Source organism: Rhamphochromis sp. 'chilingali' (assembly GCF_963969265.1).
Source record: "Rhamphochromis sp. 'chilingali' genome assembly, chromosome: 20".
NCBI classification, from domain to species: Eukaryota; Metazoa; Chordata; class Actinopteri; order Cichliformes; family Cichlidae; genus Rhamphochromis; species Rhamphochromis sp. 'chilingali'.
This window is the reverse complement of record NC_137947.1, coordinates 9,568,955-9,595,381: the sequence shown is the minus strand read 5'-3', so window position 1 is coordinate 9,595,381 and position 26,427 is coordinate 9,568,955. Positions and strand designations below refer to the sequence as shown.

Genomic DNA, 26,427 nt, shown 5'->3' with positions numbered 1-26,427 from the left:
TGGCATATGTGGCACCCGAGCAAAGAGAACATGCATCGTAAAAACTGAACATGCGGCCAACCAGCTCCGCAACCCGGAGAGCAGGACGCTATCACAAAGCTTTTAGTTGCGCTCTCACACTGGGCTCCTCTGTGTGTTACAGTTGGCAATCTGTTCACATTACATCACAGGTCGGGCAGCCTGTAAATCCCACCAATGAAATTTGATTCGAGTCAACCTCCAGGACATTTGGGAAAATGCAGACACCTTTGGGAACAAGTATGCCTGGTCAGCTTATACCCAAATAAATGTGCCTACAGCTTGCTGCTCCATTGCCTGTATCACAACACAAACAGCGATCCGTACTAACTTTATAATACTTTATAAAACTGGGCTGTGGAATATTAATCAGGAATTCCTTGGAGAAGTGGACAGAAAATGTGAGGGGAAATTAGCATAGCAAATGAGGAAGTGATGTCCTTTGGCTAATCACGAATGCTAATATATCCCGCTCTGTCCTTCCTTAAGATGAGTGTGTGTAGACGCTGAATGACATCCGTGTCCTTTAAAGAGTAATTATGGGAAAGACTTCTTCAGGTTCTGGTGTGGCTGTTTTTTTTTTTGGTAAGGATATGCAGAATCTTTGTGCTCAGGTGCACATTTATTCATTCTCATTCAGAAGCTCTTCTGAGAGTCTCAGTTCATTGCAAGAGGTGATAATAAAAATTATCCGAGCCTCCTTTAATCCTCAGAAGAATCTGATCCTCATTCAGGTTTTTAGCAGGAAATTGGTTGTTACTTGTTGGCTGAACAACTGATTCGCTGGCTAGGGTCTGCTGCAAATTTCAAGACTGCTGATGCAACTGCCAAAAAGGGACTGTGCAGGATAAGTGCCGGAAAGCACACAGCCAGGCATGAAAAAGGTCAGGCACAGCTCAGGTTTGGATTTTGGGATTCAACCACGATGTTATTTAAGGAAAACAAAAGGCTGCCTGATTAGAGCTTCACTTAACAAATCATGGAAACTAGAATAGGAAAAGCAAGACCCTGCAGGTACACAGGAAGCAGAAACAAGGTGTCTGAGGACAGCATCTGGGCTGTGTAGCCAGGTGTACACCATTTTCAAAATTTCAAGACACCTGGACCCACATAGCCCAAACAGTAACACAATGTAGCTAAGCTAGAATTACAAAATAGGGATGCGAGGACTGGGACTAAGTGGGGAGCTCTCAATAGGAGTAAAGTAGTAGTATGAGGCCACGTGTCCTCTATTCTTAGTCTGCCAGACCCCCAAAAAATAAAACAAATTGCCTCCGTTTCCAGCCTTCCCCTTCAAAACTGGGTTGGTGTCCTGCTAGAAAGAGTCTCCCTGTAAACCTGCACCCAGACAGTCCCCATTTCAAGAACGCCCCAAAAAAAAATAAATAAATAAATAAATCACATTTTCTCTAATCTTTCAATCCATTAAATGAACTGTCTGCAGTACTGAGCTGCTTCGGCTTTATTTATTTAGTCAGTTTTTGTGAAAATTGCGTGATATGTCATAGTGGTTTATCCTGATCAAGAGCAGGACATCTGCAACTGTGTGACCCGAACGGTCGCCTGTGCACCTCTGCCGAGTCTGTGATGAGCCAAAGAAAGCTTTCAACAGGAGGTCTGTAATCCTCTCTGAACTCTGATGGCTCTGCTTTACAGTTTCACATTCCCGTTAATGCACAATCAGAAAAAAGAAAAAAGAGGGAGCCGCCTGAAAAGCAAGTGAGGTTCGGGTTAATTTAGTGAGATATTTTCACTGCGTGTGTGAGGGAGTGGAGGCCAAAAAAAAAGGGGCCATTAAATCTCTATTGCTCTGCAACACATGAGAATTGACGGCACGAATAAAGGTTAAATGAGCAACAGTTTTGCTGACCTAACCGTGAAAAACAGAATTAAAAGGTTTGTGGTCAAGCATTAAAGCTGCAACTGCAAGAGCAACATTTGCTGAATGCACCGTTTCACCGCAGAGCCCACAAGTATCCAAAGTACAACGCTCCACTGCCACATTAAAAGTAAACTTTCCTTCACATGCACTTCACTTTTTAGACACGTGGATTAACCACAGGCGCCCAAATAATGTATTTTGCAGGCAACAACATGCAGGTGAAAGTGCAGTAGCATGCACGGGGGCGGGGAAGAGGCCCTGATTGTGTTTTATGTGCATTGTTTAGAACATGTTTAGAAAATGTGAACCTGTCTCTATTTCTAGTAAAACCCAATAAGTGCCATATCATCATTATTTTTGGTGCTGCTGATGCTTGGCTTTTATTTTTTAAATCTTACTGTAATTTTTTATGTTTATGCATTAGCGCCAACAGCTGCACCTTTCCGCGGAGCTATTAAAACTGTGTTACGCACTAGTAGTAGACAGCGTAATTGTTTTTACTGTAATGTGCTCATTATTTCACAAATAAACTGGATGTCAAATTTATACAAAAACCCCTCAATTAAACAGACAGGGCAAACAGAATGAATTACTAGCTCTGTGAGGGGGGTGTGGTGTTGGAAACTGATTCATCTAATGTCTTTTGTTCTCTCAAATCTCTACATATGGTATGATTAGTGACACCGAAGACGAGGTGCTACAAAAAGGATCATCCCACTGGCCTTCTGTGGTCTAATCCAGCAGTTATTGAGAGCTTTGGGATGACAGAGATTATTCCAATGCAGACACGAAGAGATTTACCTCTAGTCTCTGCACCATCTCCCGGATGTCTTCTCCGCAGTTGTCGTGAGCAGACAGCATGACACACTCGCCCCGTTCATAGAAAATCTTAATGCTCATAATCCCTGAGGTCCACCCGATGACGTCGCGGCACGAACAGTTGAAGATCACATTTTTTGATTCCTCCTCAATGAGCACAATGAACTCATTGGATATACCAAGCAAGCAGTCAAAGTCCAGCGACTGGCCAAAGTCCCGGGCACGGACGCTCCAGGTGATCGCTCCCACGCTGAACAGATGCGCGTCCTTCCTGGGTTTCACCTTCTCCTTCTTCTTGCCTCCGAGGCTGATGAAGCTGAATTTGACAGCTGAGTCGATAGTGGCCGTGCTGACGAAGTTCTCGGCTAGGTCCTTCAGGTACTCCTGCCGCGTACGAGTCGCCATGGCCCGAAACTTCTCCGACTTGTGTGCTGCGTTCTCCCCGTTGATGACCTTGGCAAGCAGGAAGTCCCTGAAAACCGCAGACTTTGGAAAAGTTACAGACTTGGGAATAGGGGGGCCAAATGGAGGCACGTCTTTAGATCTGGACACAGCCACACTGGAAAAAAATAAAATGCGGGAGTGACAGTTAAGAAAAAGAGGAGCGTAGATATTGAAATGAATGAATAATGAGCAGGCGCTGAAATTATATGCCTTTTGGTAAAATTATTTCTGCTGAGACTAATCTTTCTCCCTTCAACAAATGCTATGTTATTAGCAAGAGTCGTCTTGACTTCAGAAACTCTTGAGTCGTAATTCATAAGTCATAATTTCAAGGTGTCTCTGAAGATAATAACTGCATCATCACTGAGCAGATGAAAAGAGCCCTGTGATTCTGGCGCATTACTATGAAGTCATAAGAGAAACCACAGAAACCACTGAGCAAGCTATTATTATTATCCTTTTAAATTAAGAGCTCTTAAAAGTTCACGCAGAAGAGCCACTTGACACAAAGACATCTATGAAAAACACATCAGAAGATCAACACGTTCGCCTAAACTGTCTCGAGCACACCATTTCGCTTCTTATCCCGTGGTGTAGCACTCTAATATTTAGTGGTTTGACTCAATGCCACCAAACTCAGATGTTTTTCTACTTTCTTCTACCCTGCACGCTTTTCTTTACCAACCAGAGTAAAAAACAGTTTTGGGAGTGCCTTGCAGGCGTGATGCATGCTTGTTCCATTTACCTGTAGCAGACGTTATCAGTGCACGGGTTGTGGACTTTGACAATGACAAACACATGCTGGAAATGAGAGCGGATGTTTTTTGGAGTGAAAGGAAGGGCCCCGGGCTCCTGAAACACTATGGTGACAATGTCATTGCCAATGTGCCTCTTCCTTAGCAACTGCAAGAGAAAAAGGAGAAATGGAAATTAAATTAGATAAAAGATGAACACAGTCAGGTTAGTTTAAGAGTACAGAAGTTTGGAAAACACATTATCGCTTTAAGATTTCAATTCGAATGAGAGCATGCGAGTGTTTTTCTGAACAAAGGCCAGCCGTGTGTCAGTTGCAGTGACTCAACAGTCACACAAAAACTTCTCTCTCAACTTAGCAAACATTTGCTAACATTAACCATGATAAGCCACCGATCAATACCAGACAAACTAAGGTGTAGCACCAAGTGCTCATATGTACTGGCCCTTTTATTACTTAGAAATTTTCCCAGCAAACCTTAAAGTATCATGCCTATATCCAAGAAAAACAAAGAATTTTGGGTGGCAAAAACGTCCTCATTAATGGACAGAATGGACATCTCTTATAAACCAGGAAATGATACAAAAGCATTTTTTTAAATGCAACAAGATATGATTGACAGCTCTGATAACAGCCATAAACCACATGTCACAGGACTTAAAACAAAACCAAAAAAACAACAAAAACAAAACCCCCAAAAAAACATGCCAGTTATGTAAAAGTTCCTTATTTAATTAACCCTATGATGCCTGAACCAAGGTGGTTATATTAACTAAAACTTGAGGTATTGACAGACGTGTTTATGGATATCTGGATTTTTATAACACTACGAATCACTGCTTTCAAAAAGTTATGTTTTTATTATACAGCCTGATTTCCCCAAATCTTACCTGTGACTTATGCTCTTGGTACAATAATAATGAAGAAAAAAAGCCTAAAACTAACACTGAAACAAAAAAGAAAAGAAAAGAAAAAAGGCTAAACTAAACATTTTCAAACAACAAAAACTAAACTGAAATAAGAAAATCCACTTGAACTTGAAAACAAAAGGTCAAAATGAAATAATAATAATAATTAAAATAATTAGAAAATACAAAACTATAGTAACTGTAGTCTAGTCATTAAATAATTGCCGGAAAATTTACACTTTTTTGAAATTGGAATGTTTATTGAACTTTTTGACAAATTAAAAGAAAACAAATTAGGTTTTGCTACATCCAGAATTTTTATTTATTAATTGTTTAAAAAAAATGTGCAATTTGTTCAGGCTTTTCGAACTCAACAGGTAATGCTCATGTATCAAATATGATACACTTGGCATTAGAGGGATAAATTCCTGTCTCATTGATTGGGCCTCTGCACAATCTTGTGGCGTGTACGTCACGTTCTCAGTAGGACATGGTGTGGTAATTGAGAAAATGAGGTTGTCACCGTTTATGTTTCCTTCCCACACGCCTTTCCTTTGGAAACAATTTTTCAATCATAGACTCATGGGTTGCAACAAGCTTTGATACAACTGATGGGACAAAACCTGTTTAGCATCATTTTCCTGGATTAACATTTGAGCATCTTTATTACACTGAATGCAGGGACGGGGGGCATCAGTTCATCCCCTGCACGAAACAAAAAAAATCAATCCTTTGAGTAAGCTCTCACATTTTGCCCTTCTCCTCGACAGAATCACTGTTCCCGGTTTGGATACAGAAACTTTACTGGACAAAGGGATTTTTGGGTGGTAGAGATATCAACTAACTCAATTTAGGATTTGTGTGTGAAGGGCACATGTCCACTCAAACCCAAGTTATACTGCTTGTATTGTTGGCCTGTGCAGGTCATTAACCCCCATTCTCTGGTTGGTGTGAGCCTGTCAGTCAGGGTCGGTGAGAGCCCGAAACAAGCAGGATTAGAGGGTGCAGGGGTGATTTGGAAATGATGAAGGGATGAACAGGTCAAGCTCTGCTTGGCCCTGCTGGAATATTACCACCAGGGATTAAATCAAACAGTCCCACTTTATGAAATACAATTGGATGAAAGGTAAAGAGAAAAAAAAACACCACCAATCATATGTTTCTACGCTCACTTGTTAGATGTTTCTGATGTTTTAGACTGTACATCCAGCCTCCATCAAGGTATTCTAATCTCTACAGGGTGGTGCCCACAGGTTGTATTATGGACTCAAAAAGTACAACCATGTGATCGGCATAGAGATTAATACAGTGAATGTCTGTAATCTTATCTTTAGAGGGCCATCGTTCAACAGTCCACTGCTACATCCACCTAATTCCACTTGTTAGCACGGACAGACAGAGGTCCATCTAATACCGCGTCTGCTTCAGCCCCTGGGGAAGCACTGATTAAAGTCCTACTAGGGGGTACCGTCGCTATGGCAATGCTCGTGCTTTCAACTGATAGGTCATTACCGTGGCGAAATGAGTCTCTGGGGAAGATTGGCAGTAGTCAGGATAGGTGATATCCTAAAAGGAACTTGCTCAGGGATTTATTAAAGCTATTAGACATCAACTGAGTACACAGAAGGGCAAGCATGGTGGTGTGCTGCAGAAGATAGAGCCTGAAGGGTACAGTTTACTCACCTGCTGCCGGTTGTTGGGTGTGTAGGGGAGCATGGTGGACACGTGAAACATCAGCTCGTAGTCTTTATAGGTTGTGTAAAGAGAGTGCGTGCCTGTGGAGTCCGCTATAAGAGAAGACAGGGAGGTCAGGGTCTCAGGCCAGATTGCAAAATGTAACCGAGTTAGCTGATCTGATGATATCATAGAACAAAAATTAAGATTGAAGATGCACTACAGTCCCTGTAAACACATACAGCGGAGCATCTGCACTCAGCAGGACTGGAAATGTGTGGGTTAGCATTTGTGGATGTTTAGCTTGGCGAGTGTGTTGTGCATTTTATCTTACTCTTGTTATCCAGCTGAGCTCTGTACTTGGTGAAGCCTTTGAGGCGCACCCTCTGACCAAGCAGATCCAAGAACTCATCCAGCGCTGGGCCGGCACTCTCGTTGTTGTACATCTCTTCCTCTGTGCTCTGGCCAGCCTTGCAGTAGAGTACTCCCACCTTGTGCTGGAAGCTTAGCTGGAATGAGGAAAATAGACATAGACACTCAGTGAGTACCATTTCCTGTTGCTGATCGGTATCACGCACACCACACTCATACATACTGTATATTAAGCACTGAAAGCATGCAAGTGCCCACTTTCCATCATGTCACAGCTAATGTGAAGGCCTTCATAACCCTTCTTGGGGGGGAGAGAGAGCTGAAATCCCCTTTTGTGAAGCTAGGCTATGAACTCTCAGGAGCACTGTGCAGAGTATAAATCAACCTGAGCTATTAGCTGCTACTTAAGAGCAGCTGTGGGGCGACAAGGGAGTGGATTACAGACATACAGCAGAACAGTTTCGGTTTATGAAAGAAAACGGCATAATCTGCCAACAACAGTATTTCAGTACTTTCTAATGGACCTCTTCCTTAGGAGATACTTTTGTAGCTGTGAAATACTAGGAAGATTGTTTAACAAATGTGTCTACATACAGATGTCTTGTTTATTGAGAAGACCATCTAAAGGCATAGAAAAGGGAGCCAAATCTCTCAAGTTTCCACCACAAGCGTTGCTGTAATTCAGAAATGTCTGATATGAACTCATCTCCTCAAGAGACAGGAAGAAATAAAACATCTGGAGTGATTCTCTTGTGAGATTAGTGTGAGAGCATCTCTCCACTACATGAGTTCTAAGGCTTACACCCTCCCAATGATAGCAGAAGATGGAAAGAAAAAAAGGGTCAAGGGTGGAAACAAATAGATGAGGAGGCAGCCCCTTGCGTTTGGCACCTGTTGCCCTTTATTCACAGCTTCACCTTCATCTTGACCCAGAGTCAATGTGTCGGTACGGCGGGAAGAAAGGGTTTCTCTGAATGTGAATGCTGACAAATGGTCTATATACTGAAACAAATTGGAATTGTCTTTTTCCTCCGTTACAGGTTATGATTTCCCGGTGTACTCCTGACACTGTTGTCATGGTGACTTCCTCCCATCAGGCAGTCTGTTCTGCACTAAAGCTCCTGCGGTTACCAAAAGCTATTATACCATCAAGCCCCGTGGAAATGGCATGATGTGCAATGATGTGGCCTTCTGTCTTTTATCCTGTGTGATATGGACTCGCTTGACCTCCAGCTCCTCTTAACAGCCTAACCGATAGGGAGGGTAATCACATTAACCTTTGGGGCGAATTTGAAAAGTGCAAGCACACAGGACATATAACAAAGATACAGATGAGTAGTGCTCCTTCGGTGAAGCTTGTTGCATCACCGTCTGTGATGGCTCTTTTTGGAGTGGCATTAGCTTCTGTTAAGGTGGAGCTGTATCCCATTTAACAGATCTTGCCAAAAATCTTAGCAAAGAAAGCATCTCCAATTTTTCTCCATCTGTCCAGAGCTGCAGGGCGTTGAAAACTGAACTCCTGCTCATTCATTTAAACAAAAGCTGAAACTAAAATAAGAACGCACAAACAACAAAAGACACATAATGAGTGGAGAAAGAAATTGGGACAGTGTTTCCCCCGGAGAGCTCTGAGTGGCTCCTGAGGGATGGCGTGGTGTGACATATGTCTGCGCTGCAGTGTCCTGATGCAGCAAAAATCCAAAATGTGGCTACTTAAACCTGGCTACAATCACCACGCACCACTACACAAACATCTGCTGGGGTTATTGCATTAAAGTGTCACTACAGAAACTTCTCCAACTTTCAATGTAAGGCCAGGGGATTTTAAAAAACGCAGTGTTTGTAATTGCAAAATTTCCTGCACTTATTCTTTGTTTATGCTATGAATGCGATCACTGCAGGGAGATTAGCTTTCTAGGTTAGGGAGAATATCATCTGTCAAACATAACTTAGAGGAAAAGGTCAGTAACTGTTCTCTGACCTCCTCAACGTTGTCATTACTGTCATGACACACTCATATTTTCCTCTCACTTTCAAATTTATGAGTATTACCAGTGCTTGTAAATTCACAACTTTCATTTTCTAACTGACACAGATAATAATAAACTAAAGAATTTTAATTTTCCAGATTTGAGTCTTTAGATTGAAACAGCAGATACGCATTGAAAAATCAATGGCTTACAAAAAAAACAAAACCTAATTTGTAAATTTCTTACTCAAGATTGCATCTCTAAATCTCATTAGCTGCCAACTCCTTTTCCACAGTCCATCTGCGCACAGTCAATTCACTGTGATCTACAAAGAGATCTAAAATACATTCACATATGCTCTCTTCTCTTCTTACGTCCTAGGCTGTTACGGCGCAGTCTACAAGGCCGCTTTCAGGGATATTCTTTTTGCAGATGCAGGAGACCCTCTCTGACTCTGTTCACAGCAAGAGGAAGCATTTAACAAAGAGACTAACATCTAACATCTCCAAAGAATTGCGCGCGCGCACACAAATCCTCAAAAATATGCATTTTAGGGGGGAAAAAAGTCAGGCAGATCATCAGGCTGCAGTTCTTCCTGTCCCGTATCAGCTTCCTCACATAAACACATTAGAGGGGCGGTCAAAGTCCAGCTTGGTTAAAAAGCAGATTAAGGAGTGCCTGACATATTGAACATTTGCCCGGCAAGAATAACATTAATGATTATAACAGGAGTGTGCAAAAATACTGACATCCAAATATAAAACTGGCTTCCACTGGGCTTTTGGTTTGAGGTCTGCGCAGAGGAGTGCCAACTGGAAGAGCTTCAAGCCCCACTTAGCCTGGGCTCTCCTCCTCTGAAGGCAGTTTCTTGAGATTATTTTATTGCTTTTTTTTTTTTTGCCTCCCATGTGTCAGTTTCATCATCTATCAAACTCTTTATCTGCAGACATGGGGAGTCACATGGCAGGTGAACAAACCCCTGTAACATCTGGTGGGAAGAACTTCCTCAAAGCACTTATTTACAAAGTTACTTTGACATAATTGGACACAGAGAGCATGCCACCGTGAGTGCATTTAACTTGCTTTAGAGAGGACACTTCATTGCTCTTGTTTATGTGTGTAACGAAATCCTAACACAGAAAAGGGTCTTGGCTGACACTTTCTATTATAAGAACCTTTCCCCTGTCAATTGGAAGGATGGGCGCACGCTAACGAATGTAATTAAACTAATAAGCAGACAATTCTCTGATGGTGAAACAAGTATCACCCCTGGCTAATCCTTCCGCTCTCCATTCCATCTTTTTTTCCCCAGTTTCATTACATGAGAAATTAAAGGCCTTCCGATCACGCAATGAATCTGTGACAGCTGTGAATATAGAGAGCCCATATCACTATTAGCAATTTTATTCAAACAGAGATAATGCAAGATGACAACCTCCACCGTCTGAGCAGCATACCAAATCTCCTGCTCTCAGGCAAAGTAGGCTGTCAAAAGTAAGTTACTCTAACTTGTGTGCAAGTGTCCTATCAGCACAACAAGTGTGCCAAAAACAGATGGTGCTGGCTGCAGAGAGTACAGGACTTCTATTGATTCTATTTAAGCGTGATATTGTCTGCACCTCGGCCCAGGAGTCTGTGTTATCTATCTATAACAAGCAGCCCGTATATAGGACAAAGATTCCTGCTATTTGAAGTTAATCCCTCCCAGTTTCCTTCTATAGCTGAGGTAAATGTCACAAATAGAGACACATACGCCTGAAATATGTAGCGTGATGTGCTAATGCAGTCAAAACAATCTTTCGTTTCTGATATGTGGCTGCGGTGGCTTTAAAATTAAACAGCTGGCAAATCTCTGGACAGACGAGGCTTTCTTCCCTCCTCAGAGAAAGATTTCACATACAGAGACGCACGTTTGTTAACCTGCTGTACCTTGTTAGCGTAATCTGTCTAGGTTTTGTGAAGAGGTTGTGTGATTCACTATTGTTTGTCCAGATGCAGTGACCTCCTGGAGTGCTGGTTGGCAGCCTCACAGTTATGACTCCACAGTGAGTCACTTCGTCTCAACAAGTAGTAGTCCGTAAAACTACAAATGGTAGTATTTACGCAATTTTTTTCTTTTTTCCCTTTCTTTTCTTTTTTTTTGGGGGGGGGGGGGGGGGGGGGGGTTGTCTTAAAGAGAAAAAGGAAGAACCATATGTATACATATCTTAAAATGCAAGACACCAAGTATTAATCATCAAGGCACTGAACCTCAGATTACCCCGTTAAATCAGCAGCAGCAGCAAAAATCTGTGGTAGCACTCAAAACACGGTTCAAGAGGACATCTCAATGTATTATTCACCCCTTGCTCATCCAGCTTGAGGAGCTGTTCCGCGACTTTGGGAGAGTTCATGGCCAGCCTCAGACACTGGATATTCAGCTCAGGGATGACGTATTCAAGTACTTCTTTGAGCGGCAGCCCGCGGGCCGTCCCGTGTCTCGCCGTGGATGGAATGGCATCCTCCAGGATGGCACCACGGAGGGTGGTCAGCTGGCAGGAAAGACAGATGGTGAGGATTTGTCCAGTAAAGTTAACAGTCATATAAACTCCTACTTGTACAGTGTGATAGGGTTGGGTCAGGTATGCTTCCATATGCTGACTGGTGTTAAGGGTAATGACTACATTATGACTCTGGACAGCATTAGGGAACTCAAATTCTAAATAATTGAGACAGGCTAACTGAATACTAGATGTTTGTGTGCCAGTAAACACTTTCAAAACAACAACATCCAAATTTCCATTTGCACAGCCTGTTAACATGTCAGCAGTCAACTGCGGTCCAATAAAAAGGCTTTCCGAAAAGTAGACTTATATAGCAGAGGAAGGAAGAGAGAGCGATGTGGGGCAGGTCGCGCAGAGAGAGCAATGAGGCTAAATGACAGGAGTACATGCAAATAGATGCTCCAGCGGTCGAGGAGTTAAAACACTGCCTGCGTGCCACTTGCAGGGCTACCATGACCCAGATACATTGTTTTATCGTGGGAGTGGTGCTTTAAACCGAGAAGGGCACTGGATATCAGTGACATTTTCCTGCCTGACGCATCTGTTGCACCTGAATTATTCAGTGAATGAGACAAGCCAGCATCAATCAAGACGATACGGTCCCACCAGGGACACCAGGACTCTGCCTCTCCGTTTTTTAGGATTAATCAGGTTGTGTGTTCATCGGGGTGTGTGAAAGTGAGCGAAGGCAGGCAACTACACACCTCTGATACACTGTATCAGTATTTGCATTAATGGCCAACTGAGTCACAACTGGCACCGAATCACTGGACACCTTAGTGCAGATTTAACCCTTTAGAGCCGATCGGAGCGGGAACGCTCTGTTATGCGTAACTATTTTTAAATCCCAGTAGCACTGCAACCACGTAAGCTAGCGCAAAAATTTTTTTTGCATATGAAACCGGAGGAGTTGTACTTACATCTGATGCCATCAGCTTGTCCTAGGTCACGGTTTCCTTCCACATAAAGCTTTGCAAAAACTGCATAAAAAGCGCTTGCAGGAACAAAAACATAATATTCCAGAAACACGCTTTACCGATCTGATCAGCTGTTCAAAACACTTCCTACGTTGGAATAGACGTCAGCGCGAACTTTTGCATTTCCGCCATTACCTGCCCGAAACCGGAAGTGACGTCATTTTCGCGGAAATGTAGTCTTTTTTGTGATCAGGGCCTCAGGGCCTATACTGCTCTTTTTAAAAGTTATCTTTGACTTTATGACTTTCTGTGTCGTTTCTGGGATTCTTAGGACTCATATTGCACTGCTGGAAATAGTTTATTTTGATGCATATGCTGCTTTTTTGCAAATTTGCAGTATAATATTTATTTTCATTTTTCCTGCAGTGTATAAAAATTGGTGTATTTCAAAAATAAAACTATGAAGACACTCAAAATAAATTTCCTGTGGTGGGAAACTATTTTGTGCAACTTTTTTGTATTTACAGTTTTGAGGGATAAGACTCTTAAATTTCTCTAACTACAAATATATGTTAAAAAATCAAAAACGATTTTCAATTTTTTTGTAGTTTATTGCACTTTTTTGCAATTTATGTAATTACTATGCACTTAATGAATACATATTATTAAAATCTGGGCTATAATGGTTGTATTGATGTATAGCAACTTGAAATGCTCCCAAAAATGGCTCCACAGCATGTAAAAATATAATATAAGCTCTGGCGGACTTGGTTCTATGGTAGGTCTTAAAGGGTTAAGAGGGCAGAGAAGTTTCCTGTTGTTTTCGGGGGTACTGAAGCATTCCTGGACTCTTGTACTGCTTGACTGAGCCGCAGGCCGAGTGACCTTAACGTGTCTCACTGAATGTGATATGAGAAATATGAAAAATCCATGTTCGCGCTAGTAAACAATTCTTCAATAAATTGACAGGTCATGAAGGTTCTCCAATCATGCATCCATAATGTAAGCAGTGAGCGAAAAGTGCACATCAGTGTATTATCGTTACCTGACTGGTTCTAAAGGTGACCCGATAGTTGTACTGCGTCCCTTCCTTATCCCTTCCATCGTCTAGCTTCTCCCTGCGGATGCTGACTGCCACGGGTCCAAGATGGTCGTCTACACCGAAATAATTCTGATGCTCTGGAGGGAGAGAAAGAGATATAAAATTAAATGAGAGTTATGCATGTTATCAGACATTATGTTAGCTGGTGAAAGAAAGAAAGCTTAAATATAAGTAATAATAAATTACAGATTTTTAATAAAACACGTAATCAAATTACTGCTGTGGTTTCAGTAGATTATCTGTTTACCTATATACACTCACAGACGAGCTGATTAGTTACATCTGTTCAACAAAGATCTCATCAGCCAGTCACATAGCAGTAACTCAATGCATTTAGATATGTATACACGGCAAAGACGACCTGCTGAAGTTGAAACTAAGCACCACGATGAGGTAAAAGGTGATTAAAGTGACTTTGAATGTGGCATTATCAGAGCTGGGATGTGTATTTGTCAAATTATCAATCTACTGGGATTTTTTCATGGCCATCTCAAGTGTTTACAGAGAAAGGTCTGAAAAGGAGGGGGAAAAACATCGAGCAAGCAGCAGTTTCTGGGTGAAAAAGCCTTCTTGATGGAAGAGGTCGGAGGAGAATGTTCAGAGCTGACAGGAAGGCAACAATAACTCAAACAACCACTTCTTACAACCAAGCAATGCAGCAGAGTTTCTTTGAACGTACAGCACATTAAACCTTGAAGATGGGCTACAGCAGCAGAACACACCGAGGGCCACTCCAGTCAACATAAAACTGAAGCTACAGCCTATTACTCCATCCTGCATTATCTCAAGTGGTTCAGGCTGGGGGTATGTGGTTATTTTCTTGCCATATTTTGGACTCCTTAGTACCAACTGAACATCATTTAAATGCCACCTGAGTGTGTTGCGGATCATGTCCATCCCTTTATGCCCTACAGCGTATCCACCTTCTGATGGCTGCTTCCTTTAGGATAATGGATCATGTCACAAAGCTCAAATCATCGTAAACTAGTTTCTTGAACATGACTGAGTTCATTCAAATTGTCTTTACAGTCACCAGATTTCAATCCAGTAGAGCAAGAGCAGAGTTCACATCATGGATCTCCAGCTACTGTGTGATGCTGTTGTGTCCCTGAGCCTGAGTCTGCCAGCAGTCTCTTTCTGATAAAAAGGGATTTTTTCTTCCCCAGCATCACCAAGTACTTGCTTATATAGAGTCATTGGCCATTGCTTTGTAATAAAGCACTGATAAGACTGCTGCTGCAATTCGGCACTAAATAAATAAAACCCACATGCTCCACGTGGCATTGAGTTTTGCACAATGCAGACACATGCAGACTGAAGTACAGACATGACATAATGTCTTAATATAAGTCTGCATCAATACATTTATGAGCTTAATAATCAAGAAATTTAATTCAGTTTTCTATTCTGAAGTGAAGTGCATGCATGACGCATAACATTCATAACTGAATGAAGCAGACGCTCAGGACGCCCACAGAACATGCAAACTTTTTTTTTCTCTTGTTGTTGTTCTGTCATTTTAAATTAATGGACTGTTCGGCCCCATAAGTCATGTTCCCACAGCTACTACTACGACTACTACTACTGCAGCAGCAACCCTTGACTTTGTTCTCATGCTAGAAATGAATGATGCAGAAGTCGAGCTTTGCACTTTATAAATGGCATGTACTCGTATGCATATTAGATAGATGACCACGTGGGTAAGAATGGTGTTAGAAAAACACCGCACCAACATTCAATACTGGTAGAGATTGGATCACATGACTGGGGGGGGAATCACTGCGAAGATGTTGGTCTATATATCCATCAGTTATATCAACAATCATGGCATGAAAACTAGTAAATCTGGTGTAATCCCAGAAAAACATTTATTGCGTGCACACTCAAAATTTCATGTTTCGATCTACTTTGCTCAAAAACCCAAGGCAAGATTTTCAGGAAATTTCCAGGGGATTTTCATGGCTTTGGGTAAATCTGATGTTTCCAGTAACCACCTCACCCCTCCAGTGTGCTGAAAATATCAAAATGTGATGGGCAGATTCTCATTACTTTTCCTTGCCCTCTTTATGGCCCCTGAAGGATGAATACTTTTTTCATTTATGGACAGTCTGTGGTTGTTTCCCCTTTGACACCCTGAGGTCTAGACATTAATTTTCAGAGTAAATTAATAATAATAATAATGATGGGCAGAATGCCAGCTCTACTCCTTATAGTATCGCTCCAAAGGAGTTGAGTCTTTTGGCCAAATTTCTTATACGGTCGTTAATTCTTTCCATCAGTTATTGTGCTGATTTAATGAAAAATTCACTACACGACAAGGATTACTAGCTGGGCTTTAGTCTTTTCAGCTCTAAGCACCATAAGAACCAGTACTAATTTCTTTGTTGACACACAATGCATGCGTGCGTACATGTGCATGTGTGTGTGTGCGCATGAGTGTGTGTAGGCACACATATAAGAGGGCCTTGAGCAAACACTCCCTTAATCCAGGCTAAAGCTGAGGAGAAAGACCTGGATTCAACAGCTAAAAGAAAAACCTCAGCAGGGTCCACAAAGCAGTGACATTAACAAAGAGATTTCTGCAGAAGTTTTCGATATTACATCCACGCCATGCAGTGCAAGCTGTGTTAAATAGCGTGGTTCTTGTCACTGTAGCATAAACAGTGGAGCAAAACGCACATCGGCATTAATAATAAATTATCTGTATGGAGGGAAAGTAGGGTTAACTGTCTGACGAATGCTTGTCAGGGACAGAGTTCTGCAGGGAAATGTAAGGCATATGGTCAAATGGTGGTGGTGGTGGGGGGGGGGGGGGGCTGTGTAGCAATGGAGGTCTCAAGGCATCCAAATACCAGGAGCACAGTGAGTCAGACAGTGCTGACTTTAGAGGAAAGCTTTTTGTCAACACATTTCTTTAGCATGTCAGCGGTGCCCATCACATGGTGCTGACAATTTGCCAAAGGTTGCAAATTGGATGACTTTAATTTTTCATGTCAAATAATGCCCCCTTCTCGTTTTGCTGTTAATCCACACCACAGAAACACCTTAAAAAAAATCTTTGAAAGTCCAACACTGTGAGCCCCTTCTTCTGTACATTTAGTGCTCCAAGCTTAATTTCAAGCCTTGCATGTCAGTAAGAGATGGTTTACATTGCCCTCTGCACATCTCAGTGTCAACCCAAACACCTAATGTGACCATGACCTGTAGTGAAGCTTGACCCATTTTGTGTGAAGGAAGCATTGTGTCCATTAGGGGAAAAACCACTCCGGTTGCTAAGGGAAGCAGGGCTTTAGGCAATCAATTGGATCAATGTTCAGTCCAGGTTGATGAAAGCCTGCTGAGAAATAGTGACACGTAGTCATGTTTGTGTGAGTGTGTCTTTGCTGTGAAGCGCAGGTGATGACAGACCTGTCTAGTCAATAAAACACCTTATTTTAAAAAAATGAAAAAGGCAGTGGCTACATTTCCATACTGTGAAAGAGGCATCCTACCCTAAAGACTAAGGTCTTCATGAAAATGCCCTGTTATACACAGGCCTGCATTGCTGTGAATGCAGGCTAAATAAATGCACAACCCAAATCCAGAACCCAGCTTTGGTGTGAGTATTAGCAAGGCATTTGAGCAATTATAAACATGTCTCTCAGAGACAGATTTTTATTCAGAGTGTCTTTTTGAAGAGGTTAAGGCATCTTGGAGTGTGAAAGGTGAAGCAGCCGTTTTCTATGGTGGGGGCAGGCTTAAGACGGGGTAACTCTATCTGCTGAGACCAGCGAGCACAGATTGCACAGAGAAGTGGGAAAAACAGATATGTATAATGCGGTGATGGGTCGGGGTCAGCACGGTATTTCCAGCATTCGTCTCGTAGGTGTTTTAATGAGGAGAACTGGGACCTTGGCGTAGCTCTGCTGACCCTAAAGTTTCATATGAGGAGACCTCGTACTCTCTTAGTCCCTGCAGGGAACAGCTGCAGTACACCCTCTCACTCACCTCTCTCTTTTTCACATGACTAATCGCAGTTTCTCCGCAGGGTTCGGAGTAATATCAGAGGGAGGACATGACCGCTCCTCTGCTGAGGAAGTGAAACACACGCCCTCGCACCCAACACAAGCCTGCTATTGTTCTGGACTTCATTTCATGTGCTTGTACAAAAAACAACTGGGACGTTGAGATATTTGACCCTGTGAGATGAGGCTGTTCCATCTGGGAACTAGCTTCCCCACAGGTGACTGAAGAAGTCTTACTTTATAAAAATGTAGCTGGCCTGGAAAGTTTAATAGTCCTCAACAGTGAGTCACACAAATCCTGCTGCATCATCACTTTTAACTATCTGTAAAAACAGAAATTAGCTCCTTACCTCTCCCGTAGAAGAATTTGTGGTAGTAGTATGCTCCAAGGTCAATGTGCTCGATGATGTAGCGTTTGACCTTTTCCCTGTGGATTGGCTGGTTTTCTCGAGGCACCTCCAGCACAGAAACTCCTGCGTTGGTGCAGTGTGAACTTAGGGATGACTCGAAAGAGCAGCTCTCTGACAAACCGCTGTAGTTGACACTGTTGGCTCTGGAGAGGGAGATCTTCCTCTCGCTCTCGCCACCAATCTCATTGCGAAAGTGCGGGCAACTCAGCACCAAGCTGTTGCTCTTCCCGTCCCCCTCGTCTGCATCCAGGTTCTCCTTTGGGTTCAAGTCCTCTCTGCTGCCCAGTGGAGACTCAAACATGGGGGTATTGGCACTGTTGCATCCTGCTGCTCCACCATCGGCTCCTGCTCCAGGTCCAGCACCGCCTCCAACTACGGACACTCCACCAGCTCCGGCTCCAGCTGAGGCGGCCGAGGCACCGGTAGTAGTGTTTTTCCTCTGGCTCAGGTTAGCTCTGCTCGCCACCGCCTCGCTGATGTTAAAAAGCACACTCTGCACATCGTAGTGGGCGAAGCATTTTTGGAAGCTGAGTGGTCGCCGGTCGTCCTCGATTGAGAGCCGCAGTGCGTCACTTTCACTCTTTATGGGCCGAAGTTTCCTGAACAGTGATGTTTCTGACGACTCCGATTTAAGACGTCTCATGAAGGACTTCTCCCGTTCCCGGCTGTAGAGTAGGGAGCTGTCTATGTAGTCATAGCCTGGAATGTGGACTATCTCACCCCTTGCAATTTGTGCTGCTGTCTGCAAGCTGGGGGACAGCGAGGCATCACAGCGCAGCAACTCGGGGAAACCCAGAGGGGGTATACTGCGGTGGTCCAGGGTTTCAACTCGGTAGCCCTTAAGCATGGTGAAGAAGCCATCCCCAGTCAAGCCCTGGCGGTCGATGGAGGATGTGCTGCCGTACTCGCGGTGCAGCGAGGCTCCAGTGTTTGGGTTGACGGCATTCTGGTCCATTACGTCTTCAGAGTCGATGTCACTTATGGTAACGTCACTGTTGCTCCGCTGACGGATAGGGTGCAGACCCTTCAGCGGAGAGTGGCAGAGAAAGTCACTCAGCGTGTATTTGTCAGTGTAGTCCACCTCCAGACAGACTGCTTCACCTTGCTCTAGTATTTCCACAGTGTGTTCCTGCTGGCCGTTCTGAAACACGGGTATCACACTCTGATAGTTAGGCGAAGGCCGCCCGTCCCATCCGTCTTTTCTTGGCGGCCATTCTGTGACCCTGGCCCTGACACCCATTTTAGGCATTGCCGGAGTACCATTTGTTTTGCCTGCACCATCAGGTTTCCCCTGCATGCTGGAGGCTGGAGGTCCCATGCTATCGCTCAAGGCTTTGAGCTTCCTGCTGAATAGCTCCTCTGACTGCATGACTCTGGAGTATTCTTCTGGGCCTCCCACAATTCCCACAAGGTTAGATTTGTTAGCTGTCACAGGGCTCAAAATACTCATATCCTGCTGGCAGATTCCTTGAAGAGCAGACTTCCAGGACCCTCCTTCATCATGCGACTTGCTCACTGGTGAGCCAAGGAGCAGCCTTTTTCCTGAGTCAATGAAGCTGCCGTCATAACTCACAGAGGACGGGTGGCATGACAATTGGCAAACAGCATTTGGGCGTCAAGGACGAGTGAGTGGGGCGCGCCGTAGCACAGCAGAGCGGAGCCTTCTCTCACAGCGTGTCGCCAATGAATAACGACAGCTGGAGGTGGTAGATCTATAGCACAGAAACACAGAAGAAAGAAAAAATATTTAGCGCACTGCGAGCAGGTTGAAAGGCTTTGAAAAGACATTTTCATTTAAAACAAGTATTTTATTTCTCAGCAGGACTCCAAAATATGGCACAATCAGCTAAGCTAAAAAGAAAAACTGCTGACCCAAATTGTCTGTACCTAGTTATCTTTGTAATAAACTCTCACCACGGGCTACGCTGGGATCTTTCAGGTTTGGAACTACGCCGAGCTTATCGCAGAGTATGAGTAATTTGCATCTTTGGGAGTAGAGAGAGTGCCATTATAGGTTTATAACTAGATAGATGTATATCATGGATGGTGCTTCTAGCCTATATCTAACAGATGGAGGTGAAGCAAATTACAGCAACAAGAGGCAGATGTTGAACTAAACGGTCGCATGTACCAGTATCTGATCCAACGGCTTGCAGCATCATCAAGCCGGCAAATTATACAGGAGGGATAGTTGGAGAACTGATGCATATTCAACACCAGCTCCACTTTGCCTTTTTATCTGATCTGGTTAGTAGGAAAATTAACAAGGACTTGATGAGGTAAACTGGCTGTGACAAAAGAAAACAAACGAAAAAGCAGAGTAGAACTGTAAGACACACACACACACACACACACACACACACACACACACACACACACACACACACCCACCCACCTTCAGAGGGTAAAGTTTGGCCTATGCTAATTCTGTTAGGGAAGAAAAAGCTCATATCAGATTCAGCAGACTGAACATTCAAGGACGGAGAGAAGGAGAGTGAAGCCACTGGGTATTTCAGATGTTAAAAATACACAAACACGTGGCTTCCACTTAATCTGTAAATAATGCTGCAGAACATCGACTATCAGACTTTTAAAAGCAGGTACGGGTTGGGACAAAGTAATAAAGATACTCATGAAACTCCAAGAAGAAACAAGCAAGTTTCTCTCATCAATCTCATCCCATGCTATGTGTTGTGTTGTAGCTCCAGAGGAGGGGGTAGGTGACGGAGGTGTTATACTGGATTCATCTCTTTACTGACACCGACTTCTGCATTGTAGATCACACTACACTGCAGTAGAAACTGCAAGGCTTTCTACACTGACCCAAATGCGTTTTTCTTGTTCTTTGGGGCCAGTGCTGTGCTTCATTTCTTCTGGTACTGCAATCATGTGAAAACACCTTGAGTTATCAAGTAAAACCCTTGCCATCAAAGAGAACATGGACCAAATCCCCAATATTCGCTTCAGCGAAGATGGGAAGCTCTGTTAAAGCGTCTTTCTTTGAAAGGTTTCATTGTGAACATGATAAATGATGGTATATGGGCCCAAGGTCCTAGTCTTTCTCTCAGTTCCATCCGCTTGGCCTTTAATATGATCGCTACAGCTTCCAGACAACTGTTTACATTTCTCTGTCATTTACTGCTAAGGAGGGGGGCTAAACTATTTTAGGAAGAAAATGTGGGCCACATCAAGATTAGCTGCAAGCCAGACTAGACCAAATACACTTGGGACGAGTTGGAAACATTTTAATAATAAAGTATTCACTTCTGCCTGGGCCGAATACAGGTTAATGCATGCATGACCTAAATGTGTAGGAACAGGCTGGTAATGACGACTTCTCAGTTACAACAACAGCCAAACTATGTGCAGCCCTCCCTCTCCCACCGGGGGCTTGGGTTGTTATGAGAACGGCTTTATTAACAGGAGCAGGAAAATGCATGTCGTGTCACTATATTTAACAAGGGGCTTAAAGATGAAGGCAGGAAATTGTGTTGCGTCATGCATAATGTAGTGAAGAGAACTGCTGTGGGAAATATGTTTGTCCGTTACAAATGGCAAATGATGAATAATGAAGTATGTGTCTGACTGCCGTGTGGTGAACAATAACAAAGCCACTTATTTTTAATCACAGACAACGCCCGTCTTCAAAGAGCCAAAGCTGCAGATCTTGTAGCAAATATGACTTTATTTCTACAATAAATCCTGAGCTATAATTAGACAAAGACATTGTAGATCAAGGTGCATAGCAGTACTTCCATGTGATCCTGCAGGAATTTTTCTGTAGGCCAACACGGAAGTTTGCATCACCCTGGTTTCCTTGACAAACAGCCAATGGGATTTCTTAATAGGCTTTTATGGATTACTGCAGGGAAAAAGCGACTCATGGGTAATAAAAAGTTTGTGATACTGGCATTTTGTTCAGCAACATAATCTCCAATTAATGCAACTTTTATGATTTTTTGAAACAAATGCAATTGCCAGAAGTAAAATGCTAATGCTATCTTATAAATGAACTACATCACAATTTAATGACTTCATCTTCCCCATCACTGAGCCTCCAAAGCTGCTGAATGTCTCAGGCAATTTTCTGCAGTCTCGTTAGCAAACAAACATCTCCGAGAGACGTAAAAAGCTTTACTTGCATATTTTATGTTTTAGAACAAAATGTGATGGTGTCAAAGGCATTTCTTAACCACATCCCTTTCCCCCCCCTTCAGGCATTTAACTAAACACTCATTCAAAAGGCTTACCAATGCCAAGTGCAAAATAGCAAGTCATTTCTGAGTTTAAGAGTCATTCCTGTATATTCCTCTTGCACTCAGCATCATGCGCTTTGCTGTCATGCTGCTCAGCACGTAAACCCTCACTTCCTGAGAGCTGTGTTGTCAGTTTGAGACATTATAATAACCCCCAAACCTCATTTAAGGGAAAGTAGGTAACAATGAATATACGCTAAAAAGGATATTACATCTAGCAAACTAAAACCTTATTTTTACACTTTAACTGGGGGTTATTAAATGTCCTTGGGCACTCTCCACCACCAAGGGTTATGCATACGACTACCACATTTCCCTTTCACTTATATTTTTTCTTATTTGGCGTCGTCTGCTTGCATACTGCAATATTCTGCTGGAAATGAATAATGAAATGCACGTCTGCCTGCAGTGTAGTGACAATAACAAAGTCTGGAAAAGGTATGCGTTGCACATACCACTGTTACTGTTGCTTGTAGTTAGGTTTCACTCCTACATCACACTCTGTGTACTGAATAGCATGTTAGCATGCAATCTTGGATGCAGCCTACATGCGTAGATCTAGAGCAGTCTGTTTAAAGGCTAACTTTATCCCTAAAGTCTTTGTGAATTGTAAGCCAATACTTAAGAGATATCCACTGCTTTGCAACACTAAACATTCATTATCTCAAGACAACATGGGAGATATCCCCTAGCCAAAACAAACATGGAACCTCGGGGGAAGAAAATATTAAGTAGCTATACCCATATTTCTATTCCTGCAGCAAGACAGCCATTTTAGATTTTTCCTGGTCAACCAAAATTAATACCAAGTCTCCTTTAAAGGCATGACAGGGAGCAGTCTCCTGACCAACACCCAGACGTCGACTGAACACTGTTTTTTCACACTCGCAATTAGAGCGAGTGACAGCAAAATGCGCCACCTGCACAAACAGCTTTATCAGTGGTGACACTCCAATAGACGCTTTTAACGGATGACTGAGGACAGGAGGAACAAAGAAACTGACATACTGTAATGTCAGTGCATGACAACAAAACAGCATGACTGACTTCTCACTGTAGTCTGAGAGAGAAACAGACAGAAATCCTGTCAACACAGACAGAGCAAAGAACAATCAAAGCCTGACGTTTATTAGCGCTGTTTGCAGCATCGCGTCTGCACTTGAACAACTAAAAATGTTGAGGGGCTAAAAATAAGAGGACAACACCTCATTTTTAAACACTTAAAGGAAAAAAAAAAATCTATTCTGAGTTTTTGTCTTTCAAGCCAGTCTCTTGAAACAGCAGATTAGCCTATTTAAGTTCATAAAGTCCAGCCTCTCCTTGTTTGTGTTGCTGCTTGGGGTCAAGCCAGGGTGAGCTGCCCTGGACAGGATAACCCAGTGAACATGGTGGTCTGTGTTTCTCTTTACTTTCTTCTATTAGCCAATTTCCCTTTGACAGTGATTAACGACCCCCACCTTCCTCCACCAAGTGAGGGTGCCACAGGCGACTTGGTCAGCAGAATCCGTGCTCCTGTGTGACCTGCTGGGAGAGAGTGTGTTTTCTGTCCTCTTTCTCTCCTTTCTTTTGTTTTGGTCTCCACAAGTGAAACAGCAGATGGAAAGGGGTGAGAGGTCTGCTTTCGCTAAGTGGAGTAATGCATCGCCATTATGGGCGTTTAAGACAAAAGGCCTGGTGAACAGGAGGAAGGAATGGCGAAGGCGAGATGGGAGAGAGGCCTAATTACAGTAATGAACTCATTTTCTGTCTGATGTTGGAGAGTCTGTCTTTCATCTTGGTTCATCCAGAGAGGAGTGGCCCAGCGGTTCTGACAGGTCTTAAAATAATCCTCTGACACTGTGTCCTGATTAAAGGCCCGCCAGATATTAATACGCTGTCAGAAAAGTGAACGTGTTCTGTCCACCACTCTGAGATTAATACTCTTCTTTTGCTAATAGGCCATTTCACCCGAGTGACTGACTTCTGCAGTCACTTGTGCAGAACTGCCACTGCGAGCACGGAGAGGAAGGCTCTCCGAGCAAAAGCATGAAGTGTGCTTTTGTTGGGTTTTGGTTCCAACTCTGCAAATGTTTATAGTTACAGATTTATCTAATGGACTAATAAGGGCACGCTGAGTGAAACCCTGAGCTACTTGAGCTATTAATGAGAAAACCGGAATTTTGCAAATGGTATTTATGGAAAAAGAGTCACAGTGCCAGGATGTTTGACAAAAACAGCACTGCACACATCAACGCTGAAGCACTTTGATGCCAGTCGCAAACACTTTCTGAGCGCAACATTATTAAGACTAATCCACTCAGCACTGACAGCACTTCAGGAAATTAGGAACATAGCGTGCACGTGAAAAAAGCAGAACCGTGTCATTAGCCCTTAAAAAAAAAAAAAAAAAAAAAAAAAAAAAGTTCTTGAGAGGAATACTGCATCTTCGCTTACCCGATTTGTTGGCATCAACGCTCATTTCAGGTAGCAATTGATTCCTGAGTAGCTAAACATGCCACATAATAGCACGCTGTTAGGCCTGGAGTTATCTTTGAAAATATCATGTGCTGCTTAACCTTGAGACGCTCCGCTCGCACGGGTTGAGTAAATCGAGTGTTGCAATTGCTGAAAAGTCACCAAGAAGTCACAATCATTTCAGCAAAATATCAAGATTTGCATGTGTTTGAAGATCACAGGCACAATTTACCTTCAGGTTTTGCCCAGAAAAGACATTTGGCATGATATGTAACAACACCTTCAACTGAGATAATAACCGTCAAAGCAGGAATCGAATTTTCACATTCCTATAAAATGTGGAATCCTCCTGTGTCCAACCTATTGCACCTCAGGTCAAAGTCAGACGTGTTTACTTAGTCCCGACCAACCTGCCTGGCCACTCTTGCGCCTTTGGGGTGAATGCAGGCCTGTAATTATGGCCAATTATCTTTAATAAAGCCTTGTGTAATTGAGCCACATTAATGCTCCTCTGTTCTCTGCAATCAGGAAGTTGTAGCTGGCCTCGTCCCCAAGAAGCCTCAACCTCAGGAGCAGAGGCCAAGCTGCGATGCAGTCATCCTCTCCTCTCCTCCTGCAGCCAAATTAGGGTGCAATGTAGACTAGAGGCCAAGATGATTACATCAATTTTCCAGCTCATGGACTTCATCATAAAACGGGTGAGGCAGTGTTGTGATGTGAATGAAATTTACAAGTCCTTCTCAATGAATTTGAAACCTTTTTTTTTTTTTAACCTGCCTTCTGCCATTTTACACTGACATGCTGCAGACAGTCAGACATTAGGATGTGTCTCACTGTGTTCATCATTAACAAGGAGGAAGGGGGGATAAAATCCAAGCGGAAAGCAAACAAACCTGAAGGGACGTTTCACATGCTTCACTGCCCTCCGTTTGATTCCTCAATAAACTTAAAATAAAAACAATAAAATCGCGTTCCATATCACTCCGCACTCAAATGCGATCAAATCAGCGCTGCATACTGTGTTGGCACTTCTCCCTCCAAGGAGTTGATTTAAAACAACGTGGGAGCTCTGATTTCAATCCTCCATTGTCAGCAGCTGCTTGCAACCTTGTGCTGAGAATGGGAGGGGGGCATGTGCTGGTTTTAGATATTAAATTCATCAGACTCGCAGCAAGAGAAGGTTGGGGCAGAGATATCTGCAACCAGACACGGACATCTCCAATCTGATGGAGGAGAAAAGGGGGGGGGGGTAAAAACAAAAAAAAAAAAAAAAAAACTTGTAGTCCTGCTTCACTGGAGCGATTCTTCACCTTAACTGGGTTGTTACAAAAAGAAGAATGAGAGGTTAAGCAGAGAAGGAAAAAAAATAGAATGGGAGTTTTGCCAAAACCAAGCTCAAAGAGATCGGTGCAATTAAAACCACAGAACCAATTAATTGGGCAATGTTATCCTTGAGAGTTCATTACTGGGGCCTGAGAAACCAGGCATGGCACCTTCCCCAAGGCCCTCCGTAACCAAAAGGACACTTGTAAAGAGGTGTTAAGACTGTGTGTATGCGTGTGCGTTACTGATCACATGAACTAAAGCTATGAAAGTATGGACCAAAGAACACGAAATGCACCATTCAACTTCTTCCTTTTTCATCTGCTGCTCCCACAATTCAACCACACAACAGGGAATAATCTCCCACCACCTCACACTCATATTAAGACTGATGCTAAAGCCCTGCCATTAATGGCCGAAGCCACTCCTTCCTCAACGCGGCGATAGAGCAGTGTATCTGAGCCGGTAAGAACCCAATCATCAAACTCCACCTTCTCTTATTGTGCTTAGACCACCTACCGAACACCGTGATGTGCCAATATTGCCTGCAGGGAGTAATGCTGAGATTTTAATGGCC

General features: G+C 43.0%; 1 protein-coding gene across 6 annotated transcripts in view; it reads right to left on the bottom strand.

Annotated features, from left to right (window-relative positions):
• LOC308388090 (signal-induced proliferation-associated 1-like protein 2) overlaps window positions 1-26,427 on the bottom strand; it is an 80,774-nt gene that overhangs the window by 30,200 nt on the left and 24,147 nt on the right. For all 6 annotated transcript variants that reach the window (XM_080868587.1, XM_080868584.1, XM_080868582.1 and 3 more), the window contains 7 exons: window positions 17,758-19,529; window positions 13,347-13,480; window positions 11,184-11,372; window positions 6,834-7,008; window positions 6,509-6,612; window positions 3,909-4,066; window positions 2,702-3,278 (listed from right to left, as the gene is read on the bottom strand). In XM_080868587.1, coding sequence (XP_080724713.1) covers window positions 2,702-3,278; window positions 3,909-4,066; window positions 6,509-6,612; window positions 6,834-7,008; window positions 11,184-11,372; window positions 13,347-13,480; window positions 17,758-19,267 — 2,847 coding nt within the window. In that variant the 5' untranslated portion in view covers window positions 19,268-19,529. The remainder of the gene's footprint in view (window positions 1-2,701; window positions 3,279-3,908; window positions 4,067-6,508; window positions 6,613-6,833; window positions 7,009-11,183; window positions 11,373-13,346; window positions 13,481-17,757; window positions 19,530-26,427) is intronic.